At 48.0% G+C, this 25,896-nt stretch overlaps 1 protein-coding gene across 1 annotated transcript in view; it reads left to right on the top strand.

The window, feature by feature from the left end:
- PMFBP1 (polyamine modulated factor 1 binding protein 1) overlaps positions 1–25,896 on the top strand; it is a 1,903,249-nt gene that overhangs the window by 1,372,649 nt on the left and 504,704 nt on the right. Inside the window, exon 34 of the mRNA XM_086945556.1 lies at positions 19,744–19,911. Within this exon, the coding sequence (XP_086801682.1) occupies positions 19,744–19,911 (168 nt within the window). The remainder of the gene's footprint in view (positions 1–19,743; positions 19,912–25,896) is intronic.

The raw sequence follows: 25,896 nt of genomic DNA, 5'->3' as shown, positions 1-25,896 counted from the left end.
TACCGCTGAAGGTGAGCGTGTGCTCTTCTGTTTGTTGTCCTTGCCGCAATATGCAAATGTGTGTGTCCGCTCCAGGCGACGCGGCAGCCTCGAACGAAATTGTCCGCTGTAGCGCCACTTAGACGCACCACATGACGTCAACTGCCAACAATGCCAAATGCAACTCTCGCGTCTAATGGCAAATGCAACTTCCGCTTCTCGCAAACGGTGGAATCCATGTTTGTTTTGAGGAATGCCGCACCCACCGCTGTATGCACACGCCCCCCATCGCTCTATGCACATGCCCCCAGCACAACGCTTCTTGCAAGCTGTATAATTCAGCAGGGTTGGGTTTTGACGAATGCCGCGCCCATCACAAGCGGTATAATTCAGCAGGGTTGGGTTTTGGCAGGGTTGAGTTTTGACGAATGGTACGCCCATCGCAAGCGGTATAATTCAGCAGGGTTGGCTTTTGACGAATGCCCACGCCCATCGCTCTATGCACACGCCCCCAGCACAACGCACGCGCCAACAACAGACTACTTTTTCCCAAACGTTCTTTTTCCCTACTAATGTATATGTTGGGCTGGTGTATAGCCTATGTCCATCTGCTGATACTCTCCTTTCCAACGCTGTATTGGGTGTTCTGGTTGGCGCTGTGGTTCCGGAGCTTACCTGCCTCAAAGGTTTGGGCTCTCTCTTTATAATATTAGTATGGATATAGGTATACTATATCTAAGTAAGGGGTGATTACACCTCTTTACCCAGGCTGTGTGAACAGACCTGTGGTGTCAGTTTGGAAGGCAAACCAGGGGTGGCACAATACATGCTGCAGCCCCTGTTAGGCCTAGGGTGCACCTATGCCCTGGGTACCTATGGTACACTATACAGGGGCTCACAAGGGTGACCCAGTAACCAATCTGGTACGTACCTAAAGTACATGGTATCAATTTAGAGAGAGCACAGCTGGGCTGTGGGCCTGATTAGCAGGTCCACAGCCACACTAAAGTCGAAAAACCAGAGAATCATAGCAAAAAGTGGGGGTAACCATAGGAAGCAGACCCTACTCTCCGACAAGCATGAGGAATCATCCAAAATCCAGCCACCATTTGGGGAGGGTTCGCCCTACGGCGCTCCAGGCAGGATAATCCTGGCCTCCGTGTCCTTAATGAAATTCAAATTTACTGATACGATGCTAGGCTAATTTCGATTCTATGTCAGGAGGGGAGGCCCAGATTATACTAGTTTAAAGCTTACTTACCACTAGCTGAGCCATTTCTATTACCGGCTTGAAGTAAAATCTCTTGAATGTCGAGTCTAAGGACCAATCTGCCGCACGAGTCAAGTCCTCCAGAAGGGCCCCCAAGGAAAAAGCTTTTGAGGCCATGGCCCCCCCTTGCTGAATGTGCCCGAAACTTTTTGTGTCAATGCCTGCTTCCTGCATGACCCAACGCCCCCACCTGGCAATGGTGGGAGTAGAGACAACCTTGTTAGGCTTCTTTAGGGAAATGAGTAACTGGCGTTTGCCCGAAGGACTAAATTCTTGACTCATTTCTTCATATGCCTTGAGACAGCCCATGACACACAGCTTCGGCACGTCCGGGAAAGCCGAAAATGAAATCGTGTGAGTGAGAGTCCCACCGTGAAAACCACCCCTTTAGTGGAGAACACACTTGTTGAGATACCCAAGGCTCGCACATCAGAAACTGTCCTGCAGGAGACCAAACATAACAGCATCGCTAGCTTAGATGAGAGCACTTGCACTGAAAGGTACCAGTTCTTCTGCCTGGACAGAAAAAGATCCAGGACCTGATTAACGTCCCATAAAACATAATATCATGGTTTCAAAGGCAAGGAGACGCAAATGCCCTGCATACAAAGGGGTGTTCACCCACCGGAGCCCCTTCCACCGGGGAATGTCCTGCGGAAATCGCCGATCGAATCACATTGATTGAACGGTACGCCAAGCTGTTCGTAGCCAGATCAGCCAAGAAGTTCAAAATCTGAACAACATCTGTGACCACGGAAACCAGGTTCCTCCAAAGACACCAACAAACCCATTGTGCCCAGGCGGACTGATAAAGTTTGGTGGTACTGTCTGCCCACGCCTTAGATGAGAGGCGCTCATCAGGTTGCGATAGGCCAGGGAGCGACCAGGGTTGCCTGAAAGTTGCCAAGCCATTAGCTGGAGGAAACCCTAAGCCATGAGGTGATGGGAAACCCGGTCCAGATTCAGGAGCAGATGAGGAAACCTGTGGATTTGGATTGGAGAATCCCAAGAAAGTTCCAGTAGAACCGGAAACCAAACTTGCGATCTACAAAACGGAGTCACCATTATCACCTCTGCCTCCTGACGACGGATCTGGGCCGCCGAACTCGTTATCGCGAACGGAGGGAAGCATAACAGTCCTCTTTACTCCAATCCTGTAGGAAAGCATCCGTGGCTCCTGCCTACGGATCCGGTCTCCAACTGAAAAACCACGGCACTTGGTGGTCGAGGCAAAAAGGTCACCCAAAAACGGCCCCCACATGTCCTCCAACCACCTGAAGACCCGGGTGTCCAGCTACCACAGGCTGAAGTTGAGAATATGTCTCGAGTGCCAATCTGCGACTTGGTTGGCTTGCCCCAGAAGGTACTCCGCTGTCACCGAGACATGATGCACTAGACAAAAGTCCCAAAAATCTTTTGCCAGGGTGCAGGAGTGGGGACCCCTTAGGTGGTTGACATTCCGAACTGCCGAAATTTTGTCCATTTTTAGAAGAGCACACAACTGAACCTTGTCCTTGGTCCAACACTTTACGGCGATGGACCCTGCCAGGAGCTCCAAACAGTTGATATGAAGGGCTTGTTCATCTATTGACCAGACTCCACCAGTGGAGAATTCCCCGCAACGGGCGCCCCAGCCTGTACAGCTGGCTTCGGACTCTTTGATCAGGTCCGGGGCAGAGCCGAAAATTGCCCTACCGTTCCATGCCTCCATGTGGGACAGCCACCACTCCATCTCCTCCCTTACTTCCACATTGAGCGGCACTGACCGGGCTTAAGACAGACCCTTCCAAAGATGGTAAGCCTTCAATCGCTGGAGGGCACGATAGTACAGGGGCCCCAGGAAAATCGCCTGGATGGAAGAGGAGAGAAGCCCCACCAGTCGGGCGATTTGCCTGAGCGTTGTGCGCTGTTTGGCCATGGTCTGTTACAGCTCGTGACGGGAGACTCAAGTAAGATTGGACTTAGTCCATGACAAACCCGAGAAAGGTTACTCTTTGTGACAGAACGAGAACCGATTTGGGCTCGTTGATGACAAAACCCAATCCCTGTAGGAGGTTCACCGCTTGCTGAAGCTGCATGGACAAAATCTTGGGGCACTGCGCCATAATGGAGGATATCATCCAAATAGATGATCATGTGAATACCTTGCGCTCTGAGGAACTCCACCTCCGGGTGGAACACCTTGGTAAAGCACCAAGGTGCTGAGGAAAGACCAAACGGAAGGGAGGTAAACTCATAGATCTGGTCTTTCCAGCAGAACTGTAGAAACTGCTGATGCAGGGGATGTATTGGGACCACCAGATAGGCGTCTTTTAGATCCAAACACACCATGCAATCTGAAGGAAGTAGGACATCCCGAAGAAGATAGATCCCCTCCATCTTGAAGTGGCAGTATACCAACCATCCGTTGAACTCCCGGATATTGATAACTGGCCGCCATCGGACTTGTCAACTAGAAATATATTGCTCAAAAACCCATCACGATGCAGGACTGACTGACAAATGGCTCCCTTGCACAGGAGCGCGGAGACCTCTTCGTCCATAAGGTCCGCATCGCGAGCTGTGAAGCAAATAGTCCGATGGTGGTACTGCTGATGAGGGTGGTCGTAGAAGTCTATGTGGAAACCTTGTATGGTTTATGAGACCCATGTATCCGGGGTAATAGAAAGCCATGCGTTCTGAAAGCCTGCCAACCGACCCCCGATCAGAACTTGAGAAGAAGGTGCCACACTTACCTGTTGAATTTCTGCCTCCGGCATTGTTCTTAAAGCCTCCACAGCCCCTAAAGCTCTGGCCCCTGGTGGGGTAGAAATTGGTGTGGTTGGCGCTGGTATTATATTGTCCGCGACCAGAGCCTTGTCCCTTCTGGGGAATCCCTGCCTCGGCCGGCCCCATTGAAAACCCGCTGGTTAAAAACGCGTTTGATATTGGATTGCGCATTATCCAAGGATGTAAATGACGCAATAAATTTTCCAAGCTCCTTTACAAAGGGGTCCCCGAAAAGGACCACTTTGCCACTGTCCCTGCCTCTGAGGAGTCCAAATCCCCAAGCTTGGGGTCCAACTTAATCAAAAGGGAAAGCCAGCGTTCCGTTGACAGGGCACAGTTGGCGTTACCCATAAATATGATGGCCCTCTCAGCCCAGTTGGAAAGCACTTCTGGCGATATAATGGAACCTGAAACTTTTGCCTCTTCCACCATGTCCAAAATCTTGGTCATGGGACAGATGGCGTCAAGAAGCTTATCTTGACAAGAACACCAAGATCTTTCAATCCCTTTGCGTGGACCTTTCATATATTTGGCTAAAAAAGAGGCAATTTTTTAGTCAAACTCCAGGGTACAAGCATCCTTGTCTTTAAGGGAAAGCCTCGGGCATTCTTCCTTTAAGCGGCCCCGGGCCTCCTTCTATAGGGGCTTGCGAAGGTGGCCTGCGTCGAACGTCACCAGGGGTCCAAACAGCGGACTGCGGGTGGATAATCTGGTCCGGGTCTAGCATGCCCGAGTCATCCCCATGGGTTGAAGTTGAAGCTACGCCAGGGTGCCAGGGCAGTGAAGACCCTTCCTGTCATCCGAATCCTCTGAAGAGTCCACGTCAGGCTCAGGAGAAGCCGGACCAGGAGTCTCTGGCGGTTCCAGAGTGGCCCAAGGCACTGCTGGCGCAGGGTTCCCTTTTTCCAAAAACGCACTCTTAAGATACTCAAAAGCGTCCCTGTCCACCTCCTCAGTACATTACTTTTTCCTGGGGGGGTTGAGGGTGGGGGGGGCTCGTCTCCTGCAGGGAGGGGGGGGGTGGCAGGAGTGGTAGTAGGGAGATCAGCGCGGGCCTTTGCCATCTAGCACACTCTTGGACAATCCTGTCCGAGAGGAGCTGCTCCATAGGTGCCATGACCTCATTAACAACCCTATAAATAGAGATATCAATAGTATCAAAAAGTCATTGTCCCACTACATGTACCCCTGGGACTCCTCTTCCTCATTGGAACAATCCTGCAACTCCATGATAATTAATGAGAAGGCAGGGCAAATGATCTTTTCCCAAAGAAGTGTAATTCATTCTCAATTATGCTAAAAAAAACTATTAGGCAGCTGGTGGAAAACCCAGAATTGTTTTGAGGTAGACTGGAGGCGTACATTCGGGATTGCAGAGCCCAGCGCATGAAAAACCCTCAGCTGAACTGACAGGATGACGCTTCCCAGCCGTGCGCGCCTAATGATGATCACCCTCGATAAAATCTGCAACAAAAAATACCACCTTCAGGCGTCACCATGGGTTTCTCCCCACAATACAGACCCCCTCCGGTGCGTTAATTTTGTTAATTAGAAGGTAATTCGAGACCCGGAGCTCCAGGCATAGCTGTGGCAGCATGGACAAGGCTTTGTCAGCGCGACTTGCAGCGCGGTCTCCTCGATCTGAAGAGACGCACGCAGCGCGAGGAGGCGAGACGCAGCAGTCCACCTAGCGGACATACAAAGCACCGCACCAAAACCGGCCTTGGCCGCATAAGGAACGCTCAGTGAATCTGTAATGGAAAAGCCATAAAACGCTTGAGAACGGGTTTCACCCGACACAGCAATATTGGCAATCAAAATACATCAGTTAAACAACAGAAACACTCCAAATCACAGTGAATAAGGAAAACAGACTTAACTGGCTGTGAAGCAGTGAAGAAAGAGGAGGCAATGTCAGTGTGAAGGGACTATATGGCTAACAATGGACACAATAAAAGGACTACAATGTTGCGGATCTTCAGATGACTCATGGGAGTTGTTGTTTTTCTCTGAAAGTTTGTTTATTGGGTGCAGTTAAAATTTGTAAAATAAAGCGAAGAGAGAATATGAGCATAATCTGAGCCTCCGGTCCTGACATAGAATTGTACTTTGTTTCATTTACAGGGGATGCAGTAGGTTGTAATACTTAATAAATACAGTACATTGAAATGAATAGGCTTTTTCAGTAAATTACAGGTAAGTTACTTTTTACTTTACTTTTCTAACTCAGTGCTGGATACCTAGATTCAGCACTGGGTCATTTCCTACAAACAGGTAAATAAATACGTGTTGGTTATTAGTGGGATTTTTAGATTTCAGAACTCCACACTTAGAAACTTTTTGGAAGAAAATTGTCAATGTTATCCTACGGAGGAAAAACTGGTTATCGGTTCAAAGGTAAGTTATCAACTGTTGAAGTTAAGGTTCTGGGGTTAGACTCAGGGGTCCCCCAGAGTCAGTGATGCACTCTTGTTACACTCTCAGCGGCTCAAGGGCTGCTAGGTGCAGAGTGTTGAGGCCCAATGATATCCTATGGAGGATAGGGAGTCTCCGGTTGTTGGCTGCTAGCAAGCAGGCCCCACAGCTGTGGGAGCAGAGCTCCTGGACTTTATCTCAGGGCAAATGGAGAAACAAATTAGCACCAAAGCTGCAACCTCAGCAGCATTAGGGCGGGCAGGTGCAGAGTGCTGTTTTGAGGTCGGATGCCCTGTTGTTTCCAATGGAGAACCTCTGGTTTGCAAAAGCACTGCAGGCAGGGAGACAAAGGACTTCTGGGTGCGACCACCACTTCTATAGGTAAGTTGATAAGTTAGGGGTTGGTTAGGCTCCGTTGGTTTGGGTACACAAGGCCGTGGGGCATCGGGTGCAGGGGTGCCTTTTGGGGTCGGATCTTCTTACCAGTTTTGAGTCTCGGTTAGGGTTGCCTTCTGGATTTAGGCCGCAGGCGTCGGCTGGAGGCTTGAGGCAGGTCAGCGGTCGCTGGATCTCGGTTCAGGATTGCCGGGGTGACTTCCTGGTGGTGTTTGCCCACTCAAGCTCAGGCCGTGGACGGCCGGTGCAGAGTGGGGTGGATTTGCTGTTTCCGGCTGCTGCAAGAGGTTGCAGTTGAACAAATCCGGTGATCACGGGAGAAGTAGTCTTTGGAAGTGAAGGCAGGCAGGTCCTCCAGGGTTTTTGAGGTTGCTGGCTGCAGGACACAACGTGATTTCGCAGGAGCAGGTTCAAGGGGGAGGCAGGCTGGTAGGGCTAGGGCCAAGTCAGTGGGCGTCTCTTCCTCTTGTTAGCTGCTGCATGGCTGTTCGGTCCTTCTTCTTCTTTTCTTCTTGTTTCTTGTCTGGACCTGAGGAAGCAAGGTTCAGGGATGCCCCTAAATACTAGATTTAGAGGCGTAAAGGTAGGTAAAAGGCAGGGACCAATGGGTCCCTTCCATGGGGTGGGGCCACCCTCCAGTGGGAGGGGGCATGTACCTGTCCCTGGTTGGCTGAGTCCCCACATCTTCAAGATTGCGTGGAGTGAGAGTTGTGCTTCACCTTGCCTCCCCCACCTGAGAGGTGGAGTTGGCAGAGGGGGGGCACACGTCTTTTCCTCACTTGTTTTTCACGCCAGTTCTCCCGCCCAAAGTGGGGGTCAGAACCAGTAGGGACCAGTTGCTGAAAGCAGCAATTGGCCTGAGGAGAAGTGTGGCTCACTGGTTAGAGGAGGCAGACCTGGAAGCAGAGGTCAGCCCGGGACCAGGGTTCAATTCCCGGCTCGGCGGGGTCTTGAGTCCTAAAATGTCCATAGACTCGACAATTCTCGCGCCGGTGCCTACTCGATCCACGGGTTCACACACTGCGACTCTGGGCAATAGCTTGCTTAATCTCCACAACAGCCCCTCGCGGCGGGATGCCTGGCTTTCACCTTGCAGATACCCTGCCGGGGGTATCTCACAGGGGAATACCAGGACGGGTTCCCTAAGCAAGCGCTTAGAAACCGGTTGGTGATTTGCGCTATATAAATCCCTGTACATTTACATTTCACATTTGAGGAAGCTCACAAAGGCGGCAAGCCTTTGAAGCTTTTCTTTTGTGAACCCTACCCATCCTAGGGGAGGAGGCTTGGCACCTCATCCCAGGATGTGCATTGTTTCAGACCCCAGAGAGCAGCAGACTCTTGACCCAGGGGTACAGAAACATGTCTTGTGGTGGCAGCTGAAAGCAGCCACTCAGCCTGGACACTAGTGGTGTGTTAGTTTTCAGGGGGTATCTCTAAGATGCCCTCAGTGTGCATTTTTCATTAAATCCCACACTGGCATCAGTGTGGGTTAATGTCCTGAGAGGTTTGCTACCAAACTCCTCAGTTTTCAGTCTAGCCATTATGGCGCTGTGGAGTTCGTGATGACAATATCCCAGCACTATATACTCTTAATGGCAGCGCAGCACTTACAATGTCTAAGAATGGACTTGGACACTGTAGGGGTACAGGACTCATGCACCTGTACCCTCGCCAATGTTATAGTGCACCCAGCTAGAGGGGTGACTGACCTATGCCAGGGCAGTAGGTTGTAGGCAGGGCACACAGAGATGTGTGCCATGTCAACTCTTCACTTTGTTTTGCACCAAAACACGTAGCCTTGCAGAGGATGTGTGTGAGTGTAATGGTACAGGACCTCTAAGGGTGGCACAATAAGAGCTGCAGCCCTTAGAGGTCTTCTCTGGTCACAGTGCCCTGGGTACCTGTGGTACCATTTACCAGGGACTGACCTGTGGCCAGAGATCCTAATTGGGTTAGTTTTGGGGAAAGAACACAGGTCCTGGGACCCGAGGCACACCAAGTAAAAGTGCATCAGTAGTCTGGCAAAAAGTGTGTGTTTGGGGGGTTCTGCAACAGAAACCCACTTTCCTAAATCCTCAAATTAGTTAATGTTTCTAAACCAGGGCAGACCAAAAAACAGAGGGTGAACAATCATGTATCCCCATCAGTATCAAATCTCATCAAGTTTCCAATCTCATCACCACCATGAAATCAAATTAAGTACTCTCAATCATACCATAGATTGGGGGCTTCCGACTTGATGTGGGATGATTGTTTAAAAAAAAAAAATTCAAATAACGCATATGGTTGGGCATGACTAGATAGCCAGCCTTGCTTTACCGGAGAAGAATGCTGTGATGCTCATTTAAAAATTGAACGTACATTAGTTAGTATATAACCAGGCCTTTGTTTTTTAAACTTATGAGTGGAGGGTGTCCTAGTTCTTTTTCCCTGTAATGCTCCTTTTAGTTAGTTATAACTTTTGTCAAACCAATTTTCTTAGGGTGTGTAGCAAACTTGGTAGCCACACCTCTGGGTTGGGCTAGGGAGCTCTGGGCACAGACAGAGGAGTTCTGCTACCTTGGCGTGGGCAGAATGGTGCATCCTGGGAAACCCCGATACCACTCTTCCCAGTAAATGGTCATCAGGAGAAAGGGAACCTGGTATCCCATTGTCTTACAACTGCATCCTACCCTTAGGGCATTTCTGAACATAAATTGGGCAACCCTGGCACTCAGAACTCAGATCTCAACTGGACTGGAAGAATGACCAAAGAAGGACTGACTTGCTGTACCAAGTTCCTGGCGAAGAGAGGCTACACCGACATGGACTGCACATGCTGCCCCTTGTGGCTAGCAAAGAATAGGGACTGTGTCTGCTGTGACCTGCTCGAGAATATGTTGTTTCCAGAGCCAAGACAAAGCCAAGGTACTCCAAGCACCAGCCGACTGACGTCCTGTTCGTAGCACAGGGACACAACAGCTAAAGAAGCCTGCTAAGGACAAGTGGTTGTCCAGATCCTCGGACTGCCGCTCCTTGCTATCGTGCAGCACCAGAGACCGGGACCCGACGCTCAGATATTGCATCTGAGTCGACTGGACCCGGAAGAGTTGTCGGATTACAGCTTGGTCGCCCAGAAGGCAATCTGCAGCCCATAGAAGGACTGGGCTGTGACAGCGACACTGGACGACAGGTAGGCCAGTGGCGACTGGACTTCAGCCAGACCAGAGAGGACCTCGTGGGACGTAGAACCCTTGTTCAGGACCTCCTCATTGCCCAACTTTCTGTTCAAAATGTTTCTAAGTGTCATATTTGTTGAATTTGCCAGTGCATGTTCCCAGTTGAATGAAATGCTTTGATTTCCTGTACCCTGTAAAATAATATCTCCAGAATCGCCTGGCGCATCTTTTCCAGTATCCTCTGGCGCATCTTTTTCATTCTGGTGTCCAAAAATGCAGTCTGTTTTTATAAATTTGTGTCGGATTTCCTTGGTGTCTTGTTGATTTCTACTTCAATTGCTTTGATGCTGTTTAAATGCTTTACACTTATTCTTTTGTCTTAGCCCTGCTGCTCAGTGCCACAGCTACCCAGGGTCGAGTTAAAGGTCTGACAAACGAAACCTAAGAGTCCTAAAGGAGTTGGTGAGTGTATTACAAGGTGACGTCGCACGACCACACCATATAATACACTTCATTTTATCACAGGGAAGATGATGCAAAACAAAATCTATGGTCTGACTTAGACTTTGTGAATTCAGTGGTGTGCCCCATTGGCTACTCCATTACCATTGGCTGCCTCGCTTGGATGCACTCCACTTGTATTCTCTGGTGATATCCAAGCGAACCTTATGGCAAAGCCATTCAATGGTGCCCTAGTTTTCACCAACAAGATAGACTTGCCCTAGAACCCTTCAGGCATGGATGGGTCACTGCCCAATTCTGCCAAACTAAAATTTAGGGACTATTGCTGTAGTGCAGCCTTTTGACAGCATCAGCCCTTGTAGCCTTTGCATCTAGATTTTTATTAGAGCTAGAGGTAGCGTGATGGGTCAAGGAGCCTCTGTAAACAGCAGTGAGCATGCATGTTATTAATTTGTAAAGGTTTAAATATAAAGTGTCAACAATAAATATGTCACATTGTTTGCTTGGAATACTTTGATTATGTGATAAGTGAACTTACACTGGGCAACCAGTTATTGAGTGAAGCTTAACTAGTTTATGTTGCACATCCCTGTGTGCCATGCCTACAACCCACTGCCCTGGCATAGGTCAGCCACCCCCCTAGCTGGGTGCACTATACCAGTGATTAGGGTACAGATGCATGAGCCCTATACCCCAACAGTGTCTAGACCAATTATTAGACATTGTAAGTGCAGTAATGCCATTAAGAATATATGGTGATGGGAGTTTGTCATTACAAACTCCACAGCACCATAATTACTTTACTAAAAACTGGGAAGTTTGCTATCAAACTTCTCAGTACATTAAACCCACACTGATGCCCGTGTGGGATTTAATGAAAAATGCACTCAGAGGGCATCTTAGAGATGTCCCCTGAAAAACGACCAGCCTCTGGTGGGGTTCCCTGACTGCTACACACCAGCCTGCCACCACAAGACTGGGTTTGGGAGCACTAGCTCCCTGAGCCCAGAAACAAAGCCTTTCCTGGGCGGAGGTAGGCGTACCTCCCCCAGGTCAAGAAGAGGCATCTGTGGCAGGGGAACTTGAAAGGCCTTGCCCCCTTTGTACTGCGACCACCAGCCTGTCATGCTGTCAGGAGCAGGCTCTCTTCCTGTCTCCCCTCCTTTTTGGTGGGAAGACAGGCAGGAACAATTAGAGCAGCCCAGAAGGTGTGCCCACCACTGCCAACCCCCCCCTCAGGTGGAGGAGGTGAGGTGAGGTGAAGCCCACTCTTCAGTGCCCACCATCTTGCAGATGGCAGGCACTCTCCAATCAGGATTAGGTATTGTGCCCACTCACCCACGTTGAGGGAGCACACCAAGGGTGTAGCCACTCTAAGGTCAGTAGCCCATTGGCTACTGACCTCGATCCCCATAAAATACCCCTACATACAGTATTTAGGGGGCAGCCCTGAACCAAGAAGAGAGATTCCCACAACCTAAGAAGAACGAAAGAAGATACCCAGCAGCGGAGACTGCAAAGAAGAACTGACTTGGCCCCAGCCTTAACGGGCTCTCTGCAGTTTCCACAGATCCTGCACCAAAAGTCTCTTTGTCCAGCAGCCAGTGACCTCCAGAACCCATGGGCGGACTGACTGCCTTCAGCAAAGACCAGACCGGATCTCTTGTGAACAGCAGCTTTGTTCAAAAGAAACTCCCAAGACAGACTCTGAGCCTGCTGAAGACAAAGAAAACAGAAGTCTGGAACCATCACTGCACCAGACGCCTACAGCCCGAATCTGGGTAACCCACTGGTCCCTGGGAGGTTCCCTAGTGCTCCAGAGTCCGAGTCCATGTGGGTGGACCCCTCCAAGATTCCCCGACGTCACATGCAGCCTCTGCACGGAGAATGCCCCAACCGAGTGTGACAGGGTAAGGTGAAATCCGACCTCAAAAGACACCCCTGCATCCAGCCACCCTGCACCCTGTAGAAGAGAACCCGAGGCGCACCTACATCCCCAAACCCTCCAACTTACCAGCCCAGCTGTTAGTTCCTCCTGGATGTCTTCCTGGACCGATCCTGCAGCTAAAATCCAAAACCAACCACTCCTATTGATATCAACAGGGCACCCTACGCCCCTGTGCCAGGACACCAACGACGGACGCAGAGCTGCAGACGACACCTACCGACGCGCAGGGGTACTGCTGACGAAAACTTTCCGGATCCAGTCTGACGCCTGGGGATATTCTAAGGTAAGGAATCTAACACTAACTAATGTTTCTTACGGCTATATCGTTACCGAAGGTAAGTAACTTGTGCTTTGGGTGCTAACTCGGATCCCCCTTTGCCCTGAGCCTAACACCAAGAGCTTTACAACGCATACCTTTACAACGCATGACATTACATCGCAGATACTATTACAACGCATACCATTACAACGTAAGTATAGGTAAGTATATAATTTTTTAAAATAATGTAATTAATAATTTTTAAAATAATTTAATTATTTAAATTAAATTTTAATAAAGAATTTGTAAATATATATGTAAAAAGTACCCCTGTACCCCAAAACCCAAACCCTGCCCTGAACCCTAAAAATACCCCTGTACCCCAAAACCCAAACCTAGCCCTGAACCCTAAAAATACCCCTGTACCCCAAAACCCAAACCCAGCCCTGAACCCTAAAAAACCCCTGTACCCCAAATCCAAACCTAGCCCTGAACCCTAAAAATACCCCTGTACCCCAAAACCCAAACCCAGCCCTGAACCCTAAAAATACCCCTGTACCCCAAAACCCAAACCCTGCCCTGAACCCTAAAAATACCCCTGTACCCCAAAACCCAAACCCAGCCCTGAACCCTAAAAATACCCCTGTACCCCAAAACCCAAACCCAGCCCTGAACCCTAAAAATACCCCTGTACCCCAAACCCAGCCCTGAACCCTAAAAATACCCCTGTACTCCAAAACCCAAACCTAACCCTAAAAATACCCCTGTACCCCAAAACCCAAACCTAGCCCTGAACCCTAAAAATACACCTGTACCCCAAACCCAAACCTAGCCCTGAACCCTAAAAATACCCCTGTACCTCATAACCCAAACCCAGCCCTGAACCCTAAAAATACCCCTGTACCCCATAACCCAAACCTAGCCCTGAACCCTAAAAATACCCCTGTACCCCATAACCCAATACCCCTAATAAATGTATTAAAAAATAGATAAACTTACCTATACTTACGTTGTAATGGTATGCGTTGTAATAGTAGCTGCGTTGTAGTGTAATGCGTTGTAAATACATTCGTTGTAAATACCCTTGCGTTGTAATGGTTTCGTTGTAACAGTACTTCGTGGTAAAAGATGCGTGGTAACGGTTGTATACCCTCTGCACCCAGCCGCCCTAGTGCCGCTGAGGGTGTTTCTGAGAGTTCATCCTCGACCCTGGGGAAACACTGGTTCTAACCCCAGAATACTAACTCCCACAAATAATTACTTACCTGCAAACGGTTAACTTCATTTCCTTCCATATGATTGCATTGGCTGCTTTTCCTTGAAAATTCTTACAAGTGTAGAGTTAGTTTGTATGAAACATTGAAAAACTGCAAATGCACTAAAAGTGACTAACTTGCTTTCTGTCTAAGAAATGTCTGGGTGTGATATCTAGGCATTTCACACTGATTGGCAAAAGTAATCTAAAAAATAACATGCACAGTAATCTGTAAAGTAACTGAAAAGCAATTTCGAATTTTTGACTTACCATTCAACCAATTGCATTTGAACCTGCATTCAACTGTAAATCACTGCATACGATTTTGCTGTGTTATTTCACTTACTTGCACCAGGCTTGGCTTTAGAAATAAAATAACTAAATAGTATTTGTGATACAAACAGGATGGTCTGAGTTCAGTCTTTGAGTGTGTGACATCATTTCTTGTCTGAGTGTGTACAACGAATGCTTAAGACTACCCTCTGATAAAGCCTTACTGCTCGCCCACACTACCACAAATAGAGAGTAAGGTCCTATCTACTTTTACCTTTGCCTACCTTTGGGGTTCCACTGGACTCTGTGCACCCTATACCTCATTTTAGTATAGTGTATACAGAGCCAGCTTCCTACAGTGATCACAATATCACTGTTCTTTGACTTGAGGTCTTTCACCACCTCCCAAAGTTACATCTACAGCCCTCTCAGTGTCTCCAATTTGTGAGACGTTGGCCTGGTATATGCTGTCCACTAGTTATAGTGGGCTCCTTACACCAGTCCAAACAACCCTTATTGATGAATAGGTTTAAGACAACCTTTATTGAAAGCTATCCTAGTGGTAGCTATGGAGAGCAGCCGTCAGGCTAAGTCTTGAAGGAGTGTAAAGCAGATTGGTTTACCAGATTATAACCTCTTGAATGACCAAATGAAAGGAGAACCACACAAGGTATATATAAAATATATGTATTTATTACTAAACACTCTCTACTAACCTCTTAATGAGATTAGAGAGCAAGATACACAATATCAACACACTAGAAAGCAATTCAATAGCACAATATACAATGGGCCCCAGGGGGAGACCAAACCATATATTAGGAAAGTGGTATAAGAACCACGACTTGACGAGACACAGTGCCTAGAGCACGTAGAATCGCTGGGACCCCAAGGAACCACACAAGGTAGTGACACTGGACCCACGGGGGAGGTGTGCAGTGTGAGAACACAGCTGTGAGCTCTGTATAATCCTATGGGAAAGTCGCGGTAAGAATTTTAAAGATTAGGGACACTTCAGAGTGGACTTGGAGCAAACCATGTTAGACTTAGAAGGTTCTAACGCCAGCACCCATGTGAGCACTGGAGTACTCGTGTTACCTCACCCAGGGAAGCTGGGTGCATAGTTGCCAAATGGTGTCGGGAATCATCACTGTTTTCAATGGCGAGTTGCTGCAAAGTGCTGCTGCAGTGGAAAGTAAAAGTGTCCAGTATGATCCAAGCCTGGATCAGAACTGTGAAGAATCTGAAAGCAGAGGGGACAGAGTCTGGGTAACTTCAGGATCACCAGGGGCACGATAGACCAATGCCCACCAATGTTGGGTGTTTCAGGTGCGATGAGGTGAAGCTTGACTCCGCTGCCACAGGGACCAGGAGACGTCGACCAGAGTCCGCAGGCGAGCTGTCCCACGAAGGATGTTGAGTGCTGGGGAGAGTCGGGGCACGTCTGGAGCAACCAGGTAAGCCTGTTCAAAGTTACAGTACCCTTCTCAGGGACCCACAAGTCAACAGACAAGGGATCACAAAGGGACCTTGAGAGGTTTCACTAATTACTCCAGTATTGGAGCTTTCATAGATTCAGGCATGTGAATCTATGAAAGCTTCCGATACTGGAGAACTACAGTTACAGGTAAGTAACTTGTTTTCATACCAGCCCACGGGTAACTCGTGAAGTGTAGGCCAGTAACCTTCGGGGGGGAATCACTGCTCGGGGACTGGAATACAAGTAGCCCAAAGCACAACCTCCGGGATCGCCAAGAAGCATATGCTGCTGTAAATGGTCAGTGTCCAGGGGTTCGGGTTGCACGGTCCCCACGAGGGCTATGGATCTCAGGTTTGCTGAGACCACGGATCTGCCGCGGGGAAGCTTGGAAACCCACCTCCTGTGTTGCAAAGTCTTCGGAGTCCTTCAGGAGCTGCGTAGTTGCACCAAAGACAGATGTGTCTTTGGTGCCTGCCTTGCAGGGGGTAACTCCTTTACTCCAAGGGAGATTCTTTGGTCATCCAACGAAGTGTAGATAGTTGAAGTTCTAGGATTCTGTAGCAGAGTTTTGTCCAGGTACATCTAAAGTCCTGTAGTCAGGGGTTCCTATTTTATACCCAAGGAAGGGGTGGGACAAACTCTCAGGACCCACCTATGGGAGGGTCAGGACAGAGAGGTGGTTACACACATGTCTTTGTCCATTTTAGCGCCAGAGCAGGGGATGAGTGCCCCTGCAACCGGTTTGAGCTGGACTATGCACAGGGACACCAAATGTGTCCCCAGTGCAGACATCAAAGCACTCTTGAAGTGCACCCACCCAGCCCCAATACACAAAAACCTGTCTGGGAGCTGGTTATGCCTCCTTGTGACAGGAAACCTATTGTCCAGCCTCCCCTGCCGGAGTTTCATCCAGCAGCAGGAGGGCAGACGCGTGTCTGTGGCTGGCAGCATCCATTTTGTGATGTCAGGATTCTGTTAAGCTGGTACCGGGTGTACCAGTGTAGTCATATTTCTCCCTCTAGGATGGAATCGTACCTCCCCCGCCAGTATTAGCGGGGAGGTATGATTCCATGGTGTTTGACAGCAAACACAACATGTTTCCTTGCAGCCATCTCAAAGATAGCATTTACCACGTGGTTATAATGCACTTAAGAGTATATGATATGGCTGCATCACAAAACAACCCCGGAGGATAGATTCCGAAGGCTGCAGAGGGGCTCTGCTCATGCATGGGCACCCTCTCGCACAAAACCCAGCACCCTGCCTTCAGAATTGATAAGGCCTGCCATAGGGGTGACTAATAGGTTTACATGTGTAGTGATATAAGGTAGATATAGGAAGCCTATATCTAAGTAAGGGGTGCATACACTACCTTACACAGGCTGCTCTAGCAGACCTGTTTTGAGTGGTCTCTCAGGGGTGGCATAATACATGCTGCAGCCCCTGAGAGGCCTCTGGGGGTACCTATTCCCAGGGTATATAGGATACCATATACTAGGGACTTATAAGGGTACCCCAGAATCCAATCTGTGGTGTGCCTAAAGTACATGCAATCATTTTAGAGAGGAAGCAGTTAGGCTGGGGCCCTGGATAGGAGGGTCCTAGCCAGACTAAAGTAAAAAAACAGTGAAACATCAGCAAAAAGTGGGGGTAACTATAAGAAGCAGATCCTACTCTCCTACACTATTTATTAGAGATGAGCTGGACATGGTCACCATCAACTCTTTCCTGGCTTCCCAATGGGCTTGGGAAATTTCAGTTATGATTCTGACGTTTTGCACAGCAGCTCTTCTGACAGCCCCTTGCTTTCTGGACCTCCATACCTCTTGATGGTGCCCCACGCTCATTGGCACATAATTTACTTTGTTTTTCTTTTCTTCAGTGGGCCCAACACTGGGGAGTCATCATAGACTAGATTTCAACGGAGGCAGCTCTGGACCCTTGTTCTCCTTATTACTTGCCAGTCTTGTGAGGGCACCCGTCACCCTCAAAATACAAAAACTATTTTTCTATGGCCAAATGTGACATTACGAGGCTACCTACATCTGCTCAGGTTTCAGGACTTGCATTGCAACATACGCTAATGCATGGCAGCTGAATGGGTGTGATGTGTATAGGAGCAAAGGCTGCAATTGAAAATCTAAAAGTGTGGTTAAGGGGGTGTAATGCTCATCATTTACCTTGAGGCCAGACTGTTTACGTGGGGCAATCAGCTGTGTGTATAATGACTAAACAGGAGATGCACCTTAGTGGAGTAACCCTGAGAACAGATAGGCAGGGAGGCTCGAGGAGCTGTAAGTGGGGCTATAATGAAGCACAGAATGACACACACACATTTTATATTATCTCCTGATTGTAATTGTTGTAGAGACGGTCCTAATGCTGTACACGTCTCCTGAGTACAGATATGACACTAACAACGTGATTGGTTTGTTTTATGTTATTTTATTACATTCAAAATATTCTCCTAGATGTATTCATTTTCTGAACATGCTGCCCGATTTGTTTCCCCTTGTCCATTTGTTATGCCTCAAAAGTACTTTAACTTGGTACTCACTTTCCTTATGAGTTCTCAATTTAAGCCAATGTACAGTTGCCGTTTGTGGCCACTTAGGTTAATGATTGTATCCTTTATGACAATTACCTTGGCTCAGCTTGTTAGCGAGCTATATGCTTTGTTTTTCTGCATTTTACTGCAGTCTTTCCAGACAAATTGTTTTTAGGCCCATGACTTATTTATTGCGGAATGCTTTCACTCTATTTCAAGTCCGCCATTACATCACTGGGTCAGCCTTCTAACCACCTCCTCATCACACCAAAGAGGAGCAGAGACTGTTTCGCCTAAATGCTCGCTTAACTCTCAGCTTTTACATTGACTTGACCTTTGAGTTAGATGCATTATTGACTTTTTCTTGGCTATACTGGTTCCAAGAAAGACAATATGACTCAAAAAAGATTTTTTGTTGGATGATGCTAGGCTTCAAAACCTGCTACTGTCTTACCAAGAGTGTAGTTGCCTGCTGAGGGCCACCAGGGCCATATCCACCATGATGAAGTCCATTTCTTCAGCATTGGTCCATGGTCGTTTCTGTCCTGGATATTTGTCGAGCTGTGAAATGGGGTTTGGTTGACGACACATTACTTTCTTGACTCTGACGTATGCAGGTATGGCCCTTTGCTCCATTATTGTAGTGGTATCCACCAGATCTAAATTGCACCACCGGGCAAACTATAACCTAAGAAACTTTGGATTTATTGAGCTGTAGGCTGGAGAATTTCAAAGGTGTCTAGTTTTAACAAGAAACATACAAAATGGATTTTTAATGAGAAGAGATAATGTTCCTTTCTAAAGAAACATTTCTTAAGGATACTTTTTCCTGTAGACTCCTTATCTCATGGATTTCCTCCAAGCACCATACTACATCCCGAAAGATTAACTATCTCTCTTTTGCACCAGTAGGTGGTGCAAGCAATAGCTCCAATTCTACTCCGGTGCGTCTCGAAATGTGACGTCACAGAGCCACAGCAGTGCTCTGATGTCAGTGTTTATTCATTTGCCCTTTGCTCCATCTGGCTCCTGGAGTCAGCGGGGAACAGCCATGACAACACAGGGATTACCCCGCACTGCCATTACAACGCTGGGATTACAACGACTTTCGCTGGAGGGCGCTGTTGGATAGGGAATAGTTTAATTTTCTATCCAACACCTTCCCTACTGTCAACGTGGGCTGGAGTTGGAATAGAAAATTAAACTATTCCACTATCCAGCGCCCTCCAGCGAAAGTCGTAACGACTTTCGTTGTAATCCCCGCGTTGTAATGGCACGCGTGGTAATACCACGCGTTTTCATGACATGCATCTGAGTCAGCTGACTCCTAGGCTGATCCCTGAACTGAGGGAAAGTAGAGGTGTGTGTGTGTGTATGAAAGAACTGTCTTTTGTGAAGAGTTCCTGGATCACTCACTTAGGGGGGACAGTTTAGTGAAAATTCCCATGATCAACAACTAGGATCACATGTAGGTACCTTTTCCTCTATTTAGTGACAGTTGATGACATTTCATCGTTTCCATTTGTAGATGGCAGAGCACGAGAGAAAAGTTTCCACTCTAGAAGGCAGCCTAAGGGAACTTGAGAAAAAGCACCAAAGCACTCAAAAGGAACTTAAGGAAACCATAGACCTACTTGAGAGCTCAAAAAATAAGCTACTACTGAATCACAAGAAGATGAAGAGTCAGGCACAAGAGGTGAGTGCCCAGCGTCTTTTTTAAAAATTATTTTTATTATTTTTCAACAACATGGCAAACATTATAAATTGAGAGAAGGGTCAAATATGCATTTAAATTATAATCCAGAGTACAACAATGATAGGTGGCTCATGCAATCGCTGCAAAATGACATTACAGTACATAACATTTTTTAAGTGATATTAAGCATACAGCTTCGACACAAGGCACTCTCAGATCTATTTCAATTACTCCATAACAAAGGATTAGTGGTGAAGACTGGTGGTGGTGAAGACTCTGACCACAACTACTCATTATCAGCAGTCTCACTTGTGGTATTATTGTCAGCAGCATGCTATGTCAGGCATTCCTGGTGGAGTGCCCAGATATTTCGAGGTCTAGATTTCGGCGACATTAATCAGCTGAAGTTATCAGATGCAACATTAAAATAAGGTCATGCAACAATTCAGTAAAGGTAAGGAGCAGTCCCAGGCCCCATCTCATTGTTATGCACCTCTTGGCCTACAGAAGTGCTAATGCAGTAAGCTTCCTGACTGATACACATATATCTTTGGCATAACCCAGTAAAGCAACAACGGGTTGGGTGCAATGTTAATGTCTATTATTTAACTTTCTTCAAAATGATATGCCAAAAAACCAGTATTCCAGGACATTGCCAAGCAATGAGATAAATTCAGATACTTATTCATGACATCTGGGACAACAGAGTGTTCTCTGAGGCCATAGCAATATAGCTTGTGTGGGGTATAATAGAACCTCAGGATATACTTAAATTGTGTAAGTCTAAGTGTACTATGTAAGGAAATATTTTTTATAGCCACACAACCAAATACACACTGGTTGTCAGAAACCTCTTTGTGGCTATCTACTTGTTAGTCCCAGTGGGGCTTTGTAATCTCTGTAGATCCAGTTTTTCCAATTAGGGCATATCATTGTGAAATAGTGTAATTTAAACCAATAGTTTGTATCAGATAGGTCAACAATGGAAGAGCCAGGTTCACCAAGTGGGCTGTCAGTAATCTCTCTAAGCAAAAAGAACAATTGATGGACAGAATGCAGAACAATACCATGCATTTACCCCAGTCCATAGATCTGTTCCTAAATCCATGCTCACCATGCCATTTCAGTTTAGACCCAGCCATATCCAAATTAGTCTTAACCCTGCACCCTAAGGGAACAGTCCAGCACAAACTGCCAGGCCAGATCGTCCCTAGACTGGGAACAAGCATCGTAGGCCCGGTTTCGGAGTTTCACCCCTCATCAGCGAGGATAGCTTGACTCCAGTGGCATGTAGAGCACGGGACCCACGAATGGGCATACCCGTCCCACTCAGGGTGACAGATGCAAAAAGAACAATTGATGGACAAAATGCAGAACAATGTCAAACGCTCACCCCAGTAAAGAGATCTGGGCCTATATCCCTCGTTTTTTTGCTCACCACGCCATTCCAGTTTGGACCCAGCCATATGGAAATCAGTCTTGACCCTGCACCCAATGTGAACAGTCCAGCCTGAACTGCCCGGCCTTGTCCTCCCTGGACTGGTAATGAGCATCCTAGGACTGGTTTTGGGGTTTCTTTTGCTTTCTTGCCCTAAGTGCACCAGGTATGTCCAGAAGTGGGTCCCAGGCTCACTGTGCCACTGAATTCAAGCTATCCTGGCTCATGAGGGGTAAAACTCTAAAACCAGTACTAGGATGCTTGTTGCCCCAGTATTGGAACTTTCATAGATTTCCATGCTTTTGTATCAATCCCCGTCGTCGGAATGGGAGTCTCGGTAACAAAAAAACATAGCAGTAGGTACAAAAGAGAAAGAAAAAGGCCTAGGCTTGATTCCCTTTTGTAGCATTTCCGCCTCTTTTTGTAAAAGCGACCAAACTAAGCATCAGCCAATCAGAAGAGCCTCACCCCATAGAACCCTCCTGAAGGAACCTCAGAGCCTCAGATTTTCTACTGCACGTTGTGCTTAGGGAGTCTCATTTGAGCTCTGCTCAATCTCTACTCTTTTCAGAAGTTTTCTTCAGGATTTCTCTTCAGAATTGTTGGCTGTCCCTTCCAGGATGTCTGATAAGGAGAAGAAGAAGGCCCTTTTCAAGCCATGTTCCACCTGTGGCAAGAAAAGATTGTTTGTTGAGGATAAGCATAAAGATTGTATTTATTGCCTCTATCCTGATCATAAGGCTGCGGACTGCAAGATCTGCCGCACCTTTTCTACCAAGACCCTCCAGGATCGTGAGGGTAGGCTTCTTACCTGGCTCCAAAAGTTGAAGTCCAGAAAAGACACAGTCTCCAGTGACATTGAAGACTCTTCTTCAGCCTCATCTACAGGAAAGTCAGTAAAAAGGGGTAGAGTTTTCCCTTCTCCTTCTATGGAGCGGCCATCTAAGGCCTCAAAAAAGACCCCCAGAGAGTCTGAGAGCCAGGGTCCGGTCGAATCTCCTCACCAAGGTGAAAAGGAGAGGGAAGGACCATCTACACCTTCTTCTGGGATGAAGACTAATCCAGCCTTCAAAAGATCTTCTTCTCAGTCTTCTGGGAAGTCTGACAGAAGTTCCAAGTTGTCGACGACGCAGATGAAGGCTTCGTCGACGAAGGCTTCTTCGACGAAGGCGGTGAAGCCTAAGCTTAAGATGGTACCGTCGATGGGCCTGTCCACGGTACAATCGACGTCTACGATCCCGTCGTCGACGACGGAGTCGTCAACGACAGTGTCAGCGACGTCGACGAAGATTGCGACGACGGCAGCAACGACGAAGAGTTTGTCGACGGTGGTGACGACGACAGTGTCGGCGTCGAGGGCTTCGACGACGACAACATTGACGACGACGACAGCATGAGCATCGACGGTCTTGACGGCGTCGTCGACACCCATCTCGTCGACGATTGTTTGTTCATCGACGAAGTCTACTCCGTCGACGACGGCAGCATTACCATCTCCATCGTCTACGGGATCGTCAACGATTCTGTCGTCGACGGAAATAATTACTATTTCTATGAGACAAATTACACCTGACATGACATCTCCTAGGAAAGTTACCCCCTTGCCTCCAGCTTTGCTGTTAGAGGAGGATGATGACGAATCAGAGGATAACGATCAGGACTCATATGGTTATGCAAACAGTCCATCTCAGCTTCTGGTTAAATGCCAGGAAACGGATTCCGAAGATGAGTACCAGCAGGAATGTGGGTATCATCATTCTGCCCAGCCACAACAGTATTCGAGGCAAGACATGGTGTCTGTACCATCTTCTCTCTTGCAGGATCTCCACAACATGCTGCAGGATTACAAAGCTAGATGTTCACAGCCTGCTGCTGTTCCGACTACACAAGCCCTGCCTGTCCCTGCGGCTCCTGCAGTGGTTTCTCCAGAATTGCCGGCTCAGGTGACATCTCAGCCGCAGACACTGGTTCCACAGGTACCTTCTATACCACTGGACTCTCCTGATGATTCCTCGGATGAGGATCAGAACTTTGATAGCAGACCTGATCAAGGTGTGGAATGGGACGAGTATGTCATCCCAGACCCAGCTTCACAATGTTCGGATCCGGTGGACTCTCTGCCAGCGGATATAGGGGGGTTCCATAAGCGGATGGAGAGAGCGGCTGGCAGATTCAAGCTACCAATGCCTTCTGTTGCCACCAAATGTTTTTTATATGACTTTAAAGAGCCTCATAAAAAGACTACTAAATCTGTCCCTATTTTCCAGCATGTTTGGGAGGAAGGCCTTAAGGCAATGAAGAATCCAGTGACGGTGGTCCCGGTACTACCGCGCCTCGATAAAAAATACAAAGAACCTGACAATGGTCCGGCGTCTTTGACAGGACACCCAAAACCGGACTCAGTAATTTTACAAGCGGCACAAAGGAAGTCACGCAACCCTTCAGCTCCTTTGACAACTCCTCCAGATAAGGAATGTAGAAGGTTAGACAACGCCGGGAAGAGGTTCTCTTCAATGGCTAGTCTTTTGGTGCGGGCAGCAAATGCCTTGGCAATATTGGGCAGGTACGATCGCCAACTATGGTGTGACGTTTCGCCACATTTGGATCAACTGCCTCCAGAATCAAAAACAGATGCAAACAAGATTTTACAAGAAGGGGAAGCAACGTCAATGGAAATTATAGACTGTGCCATGGACATCGCCACAACAGCCTTTCGTTCATTGGCTGGTGCTGCAGTCCTTTGTCGCCAGGGATGGCTCAAGGCGACTTGGTTCAGACCCGAAATACAGAATAAGATCCTGGATCTACTTTTCGATGGAGAGGCATTGTTTGGAAAGTTTATAGATGACACTCTCCAAGATATTAAAAAGGACACTGAGACAGCTAGGTCTCTGGGTACGCTTCAGTACCGTAAAGCTCCATTCAGAGGTTCCAGAGGCAAGAGTACCACATACAGAGGCTCTTACCAGCAGCAACGGTACTCTTCGTATGGCTCCGGTTCGCAACAGTACCGCCAGCCGTATCAGCAAAGGCAAGGCCAGTCCTCGAATTTCTTAAAATCTAATAATAGAGGAAAGCAAACTCACCAAGGACGTGAAACGTCCAAGAGACAATAGCGGCCTCCTGGCTCTTCCTACTGTGCCCACCTCCGCAGGATCATCAGTAGGAGGCAGGGTGTCTCAATACCCTCAGAATTGGTCCAAGATAACATCAGACCGTTGGGTGCTAAACATCATTCGAAAGGGCCATACTTTGGAATTTACACAAATTCCACCATCCAGCCCCCGGCCGCCATCCCATTGAAACATCTGCGTCTTCTGCGGCTTGAAGTCCATCAGATGCTCCTGATAGGTGCTATAGAGCCGGTCCCTCCGCCCAAAGAGGAGAAGGATTCTATTCCAGGTTCTTCCTGATAAGGAAGACGCTAGAGAAATGGCGCCCCATTTTAGATCTCAGGGAGTTCAACACCTATCTCATCTCCCTATCTTTCCGGATGGTCTCACTTCAAGACATACTACGTCTCATTAATCCAGGGGATTTCATGGCCACGCTCGATCTCGAAGATGCGTACTTTCACATACCCATTCACTCAGCACACAGGAGGTTTCTACGATTTACAGGAGCCAAGAGCCCCTTTCAATTCAGGGTTTTACCCTTCGGTCTTCGCTCATCCCCAAGAATCTCCACAAAGATGCTGGCACCAGTGGCAGCGTTTCTACGGAGGAATCACTTTCAAGTCTTCCCTTACCTGGACGACTGGTTGCTGAAGGCTCCGTCCAGGGAGGCCGCGAGGGAAGCGGTCGATGCATGTACAAACCTGTTTCAGAATTTGGGCCTCACTCTAAACAAAGAGAAGTCATCTCTGGTTCCGTCCACTGCACGCTTCCTGGGGGCAATCTTGGACTCGAATCTTAAAAAAGCGTTCCCAACCTAGGAGAGGCAGGAGAAACTGCAAACCATGGCGCCTGCCTTAAGAAGAAGAAGGTGTCTTTCAGTACGCCGTTGCAAATCTCTTCTAGGAGTGATTTCGTCATGCATTCCTCTAATTCCACACTGCAGATTGGGGATGCGTCCTCTTTAGGAGCAGCTGGACATCCAGTGGAGACAGATTCACGGTTCGTTCGACCACAAAGTGACCATCACCTCGGCAATGAGAAAAGCTGCCTTGTGGTGGACAAGGCAGGAAAACGTGTCCCAAGATCTATCCTTCGTAAGCGATCCGTCTCCTCAGGTTGTGACGACGGATGCGTCTTTGGACGGCTGGGGGGCAGTACTGCAGGATCTGCATGTCATTGGTCACCTCAGAACCGTCGGCTTCACATCAATCTCTTAGAACTCAGGGCAATCAAACTGGCTCTTCAAGCTTTTCTCCCTCGACTAGGAGGTTTGAAGGTTCTCATCTGGATGGACAACACCACGGCCATGCATTACATAAACAAGGAAGGAGGAACCAGGTCTCTCCTGTTATCTCAGGAAGCTCAAGAAATCTGGTAATGGGCGATTCTTCACAGGATTTCACTGCAGGCGGAACATCTGCCAGGGATCTT

This window comes from Lissotriton vulgaris, chromosome 12, assembly GCF_964263255.1.
Source record: "Lissotriton vulgaris chromosome 12, aLisVul1.2, whole genome shotgun sequence".
NCBI classification, from domain to species: domain Eukaryota; kingdom Metazoa; phylum Chordata; class Amphibia; order Caudata; family Salamandridae; genus Lissotriton; species Lissotriton vulgaris.
This window is presented reverse-complemented; position numbering and strand designations above follow the sequence as displayed.